This window comes from Bos mutus, chromosome 11 (assembly GCF_027580195.1).
Source record: "Bos mutus isolate GX-2022 chromosome 11, NWIPB_WYAK_1.1, whole genome shotgun sequence".
In the NCBI taxonomy this organism is placed as follows: Eukaryota; Metazoa; Chordata; class Mammalia; order Artiodactyla; family Bovidae; genus Bos; species Bos mutus.
This window is the reverse complement of record NC_091627.1, coordinates 45,085,823-45,097,428: the sequence shown is the minus strand read 5'-3', so window position 1 is coordinate 45,097,428 and position 11,606 is coordinate 45,085,823. Positions and strand designations below refer to the sequence as shown.

Here is an 11,606-nt window from a genome sequence, read left to right as displayed (position 1 = left end):
TTGCCATTTCCTTCCCTAGGGGATCTTCCTGACTCAGGAATCGAACCTGGGTCTCCTGCATTGCAGGCAGATTCTTTACCAACTGAGCTATGAGGGAAGCCCCTCCTATTTATTAATCTCCCACAAATTTGTTTTAAAATTGATGTATTTAGACCACTGGCATTTAATTATTGCTATGGAAAGGCTTACATATGTAATTTCATTTTTTGTTTTTTTCTTTTAAAATGATACATAATTGATATATGACACTGTACTAGTTTAGGTGTACACATAATGACTTTTATTATGATACATCATAAATATATACGTGTAAATTATATAATAAGATTAGTTAACATCCATCACTATACACAGTTACAGTTCTTTTTCCTGTGATGAGAACTTTTGTATTTACTCTTGTAGCAACTTTTGAATATGCAATACAGTACTGTTAAGTGTAGTCACCATGATGTATATTACTTCACCAGGACATTATCTTAGAACCAGAACTTTGTACCTTTTCAGCAACTTCATTCATTTCATCCAGCCTCTGCCTCTAGTAACTACAGATCTGCTCTCTGTATCCATGGGTTTTTCTTAGACTCCACATATAGTAAGATCATACAGTCTTTGTATTTCTCTGACTTACTTCACTTAGCATAATGCTCTCAAAATCCTTCCATGTTATCACAAACGGCAAGATTTCCATTTTCATTTAATGGCTTAACAACATTACGTTGTGCGTGCATGTGCATACCTGTATACCTGCCATGTTTTGGCTATTGCAAATACTGCTTCTCAGTGCATGTGAACGTGCAGGTATCATTTTGAGTGTCTTTGTTTCCTTCAAATAAACGACCTAAAAGTAGAATTACTTGATCATATGGTAGTTCCAGTTTTAATTTTTTGAGGAATTTCATACTGTTTTCCATAGTGGCTGTACCGGTTTACACTCACAGCAAAGGTTAAAGGTCCCTTTCCCCATATCCTCACAAACACACGTTATTTCTTTTTAAGAACAATCATTTCACAGGTGTGAAGTGCTATCTCATTGTTTTTTTGATTTGCATTTCCTTAATTATGAGCATCTTTTCATGTACCTTTTGTCAGTCTGTATGTTTTCTTTGGAAAACTGTCTATTCAGATCCTCTGCCCATTTTAACTGGATTGTTCAATTTTTTTTTTTTTTTTTCTGTTTAGTTGTGTGAGTTCTTTATGTAGATTTTGGATATTCACCCCTTATCAGAAATATGATTTGCAAATATTTTCTCTCACTCTGTAGGTTGCATTTTTATTTTGTTGATGGTCCCAGTTAGTTTGCGTTAGTCCCACTTACTAGTTTTTACTTTTGATGTAAAATCCAAAATATCATTGTCAAGACTGATGTCAAGGAGCTTTCCTATGTTTTTCTTCTAGGAGTTTCATGACTTCACATCTTATATTCAAGTCTTTGATCCATCTTGAATTAATTTTTTGTATGCTGTATATAAGAGAGTGGTTCAGTAATTTTTTGCACATGGCTGTATAGTTGTGCAGTCCTAATGCCATTTATTAAAGAGTCTGTTCTGTCCTCATTGAGTATTCTTGGCTCCTTTGTTGTAAATTAGTTGACTATATTTACATGGATTTATTTCTGGACCCTCCATTCTGTTTTATGGGTCTCTGTGTCTATTTTAATGCCTGTACCACACTGTGTTTTGATTACTACAGTAATGAGGAAGCTTGATGTTACAGCTTTGTTGTTCTTCCCCAAGACTGTTTTAGCTATTTTGGGTCTTTTGTATTTCCATACAAATTAAGATTGTTGGTTTGATTTCTGTGAAAAATGCCATTGGAATTTTGATGGGGATTGCATTGAATCTGTAGGTTGCTTTTGGTAGTATGCAAATTTGAACAATATTCTTCCAATCCATGAACACGATTTATCTTTCCACTTACTGTGTCTTCTTCAATTTCTTTTCAATTTTTAGTTTTCAGTGTTCAGGTCATTGACTTTATTGGCTAAATTTATTCCTATTCTTTCTTGTGCATTTGAAAATAGGATTGTTCTCTTAATTTTTCATTCTGTGATAATTCAATATTAGTGTATAGAAATGCAACAGATTTTTGAAAATTGATTTTGTATCCTGAGAGTGTACTAAATTTGTTTAATAGTTCTTTGTGGGGAGTCTTTAGGGTTTTCTGTATATATTATCTGAAAATAGTGACAGCTTTTCGTCTTCCTTTTTGACTTAAATGTCTTTTATTTTTCTTCCTTAATTGCTCTTGTTAAAACAGCTAATACTCTATTGATTCAAAGTCTTGTTACTCATCTAAGAGGAAAAGTGTTAAACTTCCCGCTAAGTGTTGAGTATGATATAAGTTATGGGTTTGTCATATTTAGAATCAATAGCAGAAAAAAAAAAAAAATGAGGTGGAAGTGAATAAGTGAGCTGGAAACTCCAGAAAGTGGTCATAGAGGGAACCTACCTCAAAATAATAGAGTCCATATGTGACAAACCCACAGTAACATCATTCTCAATATTGAAAAACTAAAAGCATTTCCTCTAAGATCAGGAACAAGAGAAGGATGTCCATGCTTGCCCCTTTGATTCAACGTAGTTTTGAAAGTCCTAGTCATGGCAATCAGAGAAAAAAAAGAATCCAAATGGGAAGATAAGAAGTAAAATTGTCACTGTTTGTAGCTGAAATGATACTGTATATAGAAAACCCTAAAGATGTTACCAGAAAACTACTAGAGTTTATCACTGAACTTGGTAAAGTTGCAGGTTACAAAATTAACACACAAAAATCTATTGCATTTCTATATACTAGCAATGAAAGATTCAGAAGAGAAATTAAGGAAATAATCCCATTTGCCAACACATCAAAAAAGAATAAAATCCCTAGGAATAAAACTACCTAGGGAGACAAAAAAATTGTACTGTGAAAAACTAGAAGACACCGAAGAAAGAAATCAAAGATGATACTAACAGATGGAGAGATAAACCATGTTCTTAGAAGAATCAATACTTCTAATACTACCCAAGGCAATCTAAAGATTCAGTGCAATTGCTATCAAATTACCAATGGCATTTTTCACAGAACTAGAACAAAAAATCTTGAAATTCATATGGATACAGAAAAGACCCAAATAGCCAAAAAAAATCCTGAGAAAGAAAAACAGAGCTAGAGGAATCAGGCTTCCTGGCACCAGACAAAGCTATGGTCATCGAAAGAGTGTGGTACTGGCACAAAATTATACAATAGATCAATGGAACATGAGAGAAAGCCCAGAAATAAACCTATGAACCTGTGGTCAACTAGTGTACAACAGAGAAGACTATACAATGGAGGAAAGGTAGTCTCTACAACAAACAGTGCTGGGAAAACTGGGCAGCTAAATGTAAAAGGGTGAAATGAGAATTTTGTGTATGCATCACACACAAAAAAACTCAAAATGGATCAAAGACCTAAATGTAGGGCCAGAAACTATACAACTCTTAAAGGAAAACAACAGAACACTGTTTGACATAAACTGCTGCAGTATCTTTTTGAATCCACCTCCTAGACCAATGAAAATAAAACAAAGATAAATGGTTATTATTTTTGTAATTATCAAAAACTAAGATGTAATTAAACTTAAGAGCTTTGCACAGCAAAGGAAACCATCAATAAAATGCAAAGACAACTCAGAGCATGGGAGAAAACATTTGTAAATGAAGTGACCAAGAAGGATTAATCTCCAAAATATACAAATAGCTCATGCAGCTAGCTGTATGTCAAAAAAAGGGGGGGGGGGAATAAACAATCAAAAAATGGGCAAAAGATCTAAATAGACATTTTTCCAAAGAAATGGCCAAAAAGTAGATGAAAAGATGCTCAACGTCACTAATTATTAGAGAAGTGCAAATCTGAATTGCAATGAGGTATCATCACCTCATACTGGTTAGAATGGCCATCATGAAAAAGTCTAGAAACAAATGCTGAAGAGGGTGTGCAGAAAACTGAACCCACCTACACTGTTTGTTAGTGGGAATGTAAATTGGTACAAACACTATGGTGGTTCCCTAAAAAACTAAATAGAACTACTCTATGATCCAAGAATCCCATTCCTAGGCATACATATATCCAGAGAAAACTATAATTTGAGAAGATGCATGCACCCCAGTGTTCACTGAATCACTGTTTACAACAGCCAAGACATGGAAGTACTCTAAATGTCCATAGGTAGAGGAATGGCTAAGGAAAAATTAGTAAAAATATCAATGTAATACTATGCTATGCTAAGTCACTTCAGTCGTGTCCGACTCTGTGTGACCCCATAGATGGTAGCCCACCAGGCTCCCTCGTCCCTGGGATTCTCCAGGCAAGAACACTGGGGTGGGTTGCCATTTCCTTCTCCAATGCAGGAAAGTGAAAACTGAAAGTGAAGTCGCTCAGTCGTGTCCAACTCTTAGCAACCCCATGGACTGCAGCCTACCAGGCTCCTCTGTCCATGGGATTTTCCAGGCAAGAGTACTGGAGTGGGGTGCCATTGCCTTCTCCGCAATGTAATACTACTCAGCCATAAAAAAGAATGAAATAATGTCATTTGCAGGAACATAGGTGGACCTAGAAATTATTATACAAAGTGAAGTCAAGTCAGAGACAAATATCATATTATCACTCATATGTAGAATTTAATTTTAAAAAAAGATGTAAGTGAGTTGATTTTCAAAAAAAAAGAAAGAAAACCAGACTCATACAGATTTCAAAAACAAACTTATGGCTACCAAAGGAAAAAGTTGTGGGGAGGGATAAACTAGGATCTTGGGAAACATATAACCAGGATCTACTGTATAGCATGTGGAACTGTACTTAATATTCTATAGTAACCTATATGGGAAAAGAATCTGAAAAAATGGAATATATGTATAACTGAATCACTTTGCTGTATACCTGAAATTAACACAATATTGTAAGTACACTAATATCCAATAAAATTCAAGATTTAAAGATAAGACAATACTAAGTAGGGTGGAAGAGTTTGCTTCACACCAGAATTCCATCTGATAAGAAATAAAAATCTGGATAAAATTTTTTATCTTTTTCACTTGCCACAAATTGTATCATACACAATACATATGATTATATGTCTTTGTATATGTATGTATACATACACACACACACACACACGTAGGTATAGAGGAAGGTCAGAGGTAGGCTGAATTTTACTAAAATTACAACCCAGCATCAATTTAGCACAGTTACTGATTGGATTTAAGTTTTCATCCCTCATTCTTGCCCAGCACAGGAAAAGGAAAATCTTCTCTGGAGGAATATAACACCATTGATACATGTATAATTTTTTGAATTCAGTAATTAGAATTCAGTAAAAATAACTGGCAATACTAAGAGATAATATCATACAAATGAAAAACGAGAATAGGTAGAGGATAAAAACCAGTTTACAGATCGTCCAGCTATAGACCATTAGTACACAAGGACCACTATAATTTGGTTATTAGTTTTGTTTTATTGTTGTTGGTTTGTAGTATCTCTTAAGTAACCTCAGGAGCCACTCTTATTTCTTTCTCAATGGTGCTTCTGTTCCACATATCTGCTCCAGTCTCCTTTTTAAAAAGAAATCAGTGCATATAAGACAAAGACACAAAATTTATTTATGAAAGCATACAGAAAATGAAACTCAAAATATACTACTTATAATAGCATAAATATCCTCAATATTTAGAAATTAAGAATTTCTGCATTGAAAATTATGAAATATTCATAAAAAGTAAAGGAATAAATGGAAAGATATATGGAAGATTCAATGTTCTACAGATGTCATTTCCTTTTAAATCGATTTTACAGATTGAATGCAGACCCAATTAAAGCCCTAACAGTGCTTTCTGTGTTGATAGTTGTTTGTAAAATGGAAATGAAAGTGCAAAGGGCCAAGAATAGGCAATTCTGAACAAAACGAACCAAAAAGACTCACATAACTAGAAACCCAGACCTTTTATAACTCTATAGTACTTGAAACAATGATGATAGATACAGTGGAATTACCTGATTTAAAACAAACGTGACACTGCAGAGCAATAGAGAGAGGATAATCTTTTAAGTAATTGGTGCTGGTTCTTGTGGATATCCATGTGGTTAAAACACACATTTTTAAAACCCTTCCCCCCCATGTATACAAAAATAAATTTTATATGGATTATAGATCGAAGTATAAAAGGTAAGACAAAGTTCTTAAAACATACTATATCTCTTCAATAACTTGGAGTATTACAAACTTTTTAAAACAGGACACAAAATTTAATCAACATAATGAGAAAAAATGAGAAACTGCAGTACATTACTATTAAAAACTTCTCCTCATCAAAATATAATATTAGAAAAGCAAAAAAAGGGAACTTAAGTAGTAGAAAATATTTGCAGTTAAATATCAGGATTATATAAAGAACTGAAAAAACAAGAGAAAAAGAACTTTACAAAACATAATCAGACTGCCAAAAACATATAATTAGATGCTCAGTTTCAGAAGTCATCAAAGAAATACAAACTACATCTATAATAGCAGTACACACCCTTCAGATTGAGTTAAGATGATGGCAAGGGCTAACAACTGTTGGCAAAGATGAGACTAAATTGTAGTTCTCATGTACTGATGACAAAAATATAAATTGCTTCAACTACTATGAAGAAATCTGTGGAGGTATCTATTGAAGTTGAATGTATATAGAAATGGATGGGTATATTCATCCATTTCTGGTTGAAGACTATAAGAGCCCCAAACTGGAAACAACTGAAATACCCATCATTGACAAAATGAATAAATACATTGTGTTATATATTGCTATATACAATGGAATAATATACATAATATGGGTGCATTTCATAAAAGTAATGTTAAGTGAAATAAGTCAGACCCCAACCCTGCCCCAAAAGACCCTACTAGTCATCAACATACATTACTAAAGTACATACATTTATGAGTGAACCTATTAATATTTCTAGAGAAGGACAGACGACTTTCATACAAGATCAGTTAAAACTGACTTGTAGTATTAGAAGTCAGAAATGTTTATCCTTTGGAGGTTTGAGAAGGTGGGGCAAGGGAGATTTGTTAGGGTGTTGTGAAGTTCAGTTTCATTATCTGGCTGTAATATGGGTGTGTTTACTGAGTTGAACACTTACAGTATATATATTTCTCCAAGTGTATGTCATACTTTACCATTCACTAATGTACACAGTTGTTTTCCTATGACAGAAAAAAAAATTCAGCCCTTTAAAAGCAAGCCTTGTGATCTAACCATGTTCTTTGTTGAAATCCCATGCTTTGGGACAGGAATTCGTAATGAAAGCTAAATAATTGCAAAGGCTTCAGACAAAAAGGAAAAGTAGGTGATGGAAACGTTATCATTGAATTTTTGGCCAACAAATATATAAACTCTAAACAAACAAGATATGTCTGCCGGTAGGCACTCCTAATTTTAAAGGAAACAAGAGATTCCTCCCCAACCTGAATTGGCAGGGCACATTACCCTAGTTCACTTTCCTCTGAGTAAAAGACTTTCCTCAACATTTAAGCAGTTGAACTCAATTCTTTTTGATAGATAACAGGGTTAAAAAAAAAAAAAAAAGACTATACTACACTCTTTAAGTACTATTTATTTAGGCCCTTTTAAAAGGTACTGTTTTTCTGACTTCTTGCAGTTCCTGACTGGGTCATCTCTGTGATATGTCATACGCTGTCACATCTAGTTACCTTACACTGAATAAAGAGAAGAAAGGTTATAAACAGCATGCATACCACCTGACATAAAACATTTGCCAGCTATTTCTTCTGCTTAAATGAATACATTCCAAATATCCAGACTATTAGCTTGAAAAACTATAAATTTTATAAAAAATGAAACAGCCATCTTTACTTACAGTACCTATATTTATGAGTACACCTAATTCTAGATAAGGAATGAGTTTTACTAGAAACAACATGCTTCTCTTTCACATTTTGTCTTCACTTTTGACCGTGCAATATGTATGTATATGCACAAACTTGTTTTACTTCCTTCTTAGAGGCAATCTTACCAGGAACACAGTAACTACCTAATTGTGGAATTTAGCCAGAAAATAAAAAAGAACCAATTGAATTTTAACTGGAAATTTGCCCCAGAAGTATTTATCGTGCTCAGGTTAACAAACCATTTGTCATGAAAAAGTGTTAAGAAGATCTAAATACTTGTGTTTCTGATTATTAAGGCAATGTGAAATGAGAAGTCCATAAGAAAAAAGTTTTTTGACTTAAGAAATCACTCCTCACCCACACTTCATGGCCTCTGTTAATGTAAATTATTTAGCTATACTGTAAGAAATTTTACTGTAATAATGCTTAGTCTTATATCTCATATTTTGTTATTATAAATACAACTTTAAATCAAAACACTTAACAAACAAGTCAATTTCCTTTAACTTTGGAGAAATTGCTGATGCTTACCACTGAAGAGGTGAAGCAACTGTTTAGAGCTCAAAGTCTAAGGTAGAGAAATTCAGTTCCATAGTAGTACTATAATCTGCCAGCTCATTGCTCAAAGTTATTATAGAGATTGTATGACACACTGATCAAAGCTACTTTACTGCATAATGCTATGAAAATGGTACAAGTACTCACTTTTGGCATTGTTAGGATAATTCAGTAAACAAAGATGACAAAGTAAACCTATCTTTTTTTTTAATGACAGCCCCCCACCCCACAAAAGACAAAACAACTCAAAAAATAAGTAACATTAGGCAATAAGAAATATATGGGAGATTACAGTGAACTAGCAATTCAGAAGCAGAATGACAGAGTGGTTCAGAGTATAAGATTCGGAGTCAAACAGGAATGGTTTTAAATTCTGCTTCTGTCACTTTGAGTCTCTGTCCTTACTTACAAATGGGAAAACTAATACTTAACTCTTAACGGTTGTTTGGTTGTTATGAATATGAAACATGATGGTAATTGCCAAGCATAGCACTATGTTGGGCAAGTAATGTGTGCTAGTCTATAGTAATTTTTGTTTTTGATGAAGATTAGTTCTTTTATTCTCCTGCTTTGATAATAGTTCATTTCTGGACTCAGCACAGTAGAGAAGAACACATGCTTTCAGAAAGGACTTATATGTAACAATCTTTGTGCATCATACTTTCTTCATCTGTGAAACAGATATAAGATTACTGTGAGATAATGCAGTGTTCAACATACTCACCAGCTAAAAGTATGCACTTGATAAACAGTGGCTAAAATTATAAGACCTGAATTCTGGCTCTAGCTGTTGCATGGATCACTATGTAATATGTATGCAAGGCACTCAGCCTCTCTGAATTTCATTCAAAATTTCATTCAAAATTGAATTCATTGAATTCAATTGAATTTCATTCAAATTTCATTCAAAAAATTAACAAAACATCTGTCTTGTGTATCTTTTAGGGTTGCTAAGATAAAATGATGCAGATAAGTGTTTAGAAAATGGGAAGGCGCATGAAAATGGATGGTGGTGTTATGGTTCTGATGGCAGTTTAGAGGTTAAGTACCATAAAAATGGGATTTTAAAATCTTTTTCATATAATCAAGAAAGCTGTACTTGTTTCACAGACAGTACACAAGTGATGAATGTTACAAAAGGACTTTTTCTGTGTTGAGATTAGTTTATTGTAGTCTGGATCAGAAAAGTTACTTAAGGTGAACATTTTTTCTTGTTCATCTCTTAGGAGTGAGATATTAAGACTTGAATTTATATACACTGTAGTATAGAATATATGACAAATTGCTGAACATTTTTGTTGTACAGAAAGGCCTTCTTTAACCTCAGGAATTCACTAACAGGAACAATACATTATTATAAGATTAATTATAGTTAATCTTGTAAAGTCCTTTAAAGAAATTCTATAAATGCTTAGCATTTTTAGCTACTAACATCTAACAAGGTTAAGCTCTTCTTCAAAATGAGCTACTGCTTGCTTGATGAGTTGGTTTTAAAATAACCTGACATGCCACAAATGGCAGCTGCTCTATCATGTGAGTGATTTAATGATTATAGCAACCATTAGAATGTCTGTGATTAAATAGTTGAATTATTAATTGCTTATTCCTCTAAGATTACTGTTGTCTCAGAAAACTAAAGCACTGAAGAGTTAAATAAATCATTTGATTCCACACATCACACTGGCACAGTGTTAAGGCTCAAGGGTCTTCAAGACTTTTGAGGTGCTGATGCTTTATAGTTGCACTGTCCAGTATGGGAACTACTACTATGGGTGGCTACTGAACTCTTGAAACATAGCTAGTATGACCGAGGAACTAATTTTTAAATTTCATCTATTTAAAAATTTTAAATTTAAAAACTGATCGTCAGTAATTGTGAAAACTTTTTAAGAATGTATGGACCAACTTGGGTACCTGAAATTACTTCTTCAACTGAAAACTATGAACTCTAAATACAGATAAAGTATTTCTGATGAAAATTTAACGTGTAATTTGAGATGTACTTTTAACATGTAGAAAAGTTAAGGTTAATAAGTATGTGGCTGAGCTTCCCTCGTGGCTCAGAGGTTAAAGCATCTGTCTGCAATGCAGGAGACTTGGGTTGGATCCCTGGGTTGGGAAGATCCCCTGGAGAAGGAAATGGCAACCCACTCCAGTACTCTTGCCTGGAGAATCCCATGGACTGAGGAGCCTGGTGGGCTACAGTCCACAGGGTCGCAAAGAGTTGCACACGACTGAGCGACTGCACTTCACTTCACTTCACTATTGAACAATAGTGCTATATAGGTTCAAAGACAAGCAATAAATTACCCAGCATATGGACCTTACTCTCTCTCATATCCATCTGGAGAAGGATTCATGAAAGTTAAAAATTCATTTCTGGGAGCTGTACAATTAGGAACAGTTACAGGTCTTATCTTTGATATGTGGACACTTGGCTGACAGGAACCATAACCTGGGATTACCTCAGTCATGTGCTATTAAATGACAAACAACCAGCTCTTCAAAAACCAAACCTAACAAAAGCCCCCAAACCAACCATTTTCCTGATTTCTGTGGTGTAAAATATTTCTACCATAGCCAGTTTTGAGTTACCAACATGATATCCTTGAACTTGGAACTGGGAGGAGATAGCCTTAATTGGCACTTGCAAGGCCATTGGAGTTAGTCATAGTGAGTGAGTGAAAGTCGCTCAGTCATGTCTGACTCTTGGCAACCCCATGGACTATACAGTCCATGTAATTCTCCAGGCCAGAATACTGGAGTGGGTAGCTTTTCCCTTTTCCCAATCTAGGGATCAAACCCAGGTCTCCTGCATTGCAGGTGGATTCTTTACCAGCTGAGTCACAAGGGAAGTGTTAGTCATAGTGCATCACTGGAATACTTTACAAGTTCCTGACACATATATTTCTTGAGAGGTGTGTATGTCTATGGTGGAGGCTGGAGTAGATCAGCTTTAAATGGAATGCTACCTCACAGCAAATTGTAGGATGATTAGACCTGGGCATGAGGGGCATTTTATTTTCTTTATGTCACTAGAAAAACCCTGATTCTTCTCTTACTCCCCTTGAGAACATAGATTTATGGTTATATGAAGCCATGTTGTAAGCTATAAAGATAATTTTTTTTAGAT

At 34.3% G+C, this 11,606-nt stretch overlaps 1 protein-coding gene across 3 annotated transcripts in view; it reads right to left on the bottom strand.

Annotated features, from left to right (window-relative positions):
• Positions 1–272: 272 nt before the first annotated feature.
• Positions 273–11,606, bottom strand: part of WDPCP (WD repeat containing planar cell polarity effector) — a 312,142-nt gene continuing 300,808 nt past the window's right edge. For all 3 annotated transcript variants that reach the window (XR_011466041.1, XM_070379381.1, XM_070379382.1), the window contains one exon: positions 273–5,573. Coding sequence is in view for 2 of the 3 variants with exons in the window: in XM_070379382.1 (XP_070235483.1) it covers positions 5,502–5,573 (72 nt within the window). In the remaining variant the exon portion in view is untranslated. The remainder of the gene's footprint in view (positions 5,574–11,606) is intronic.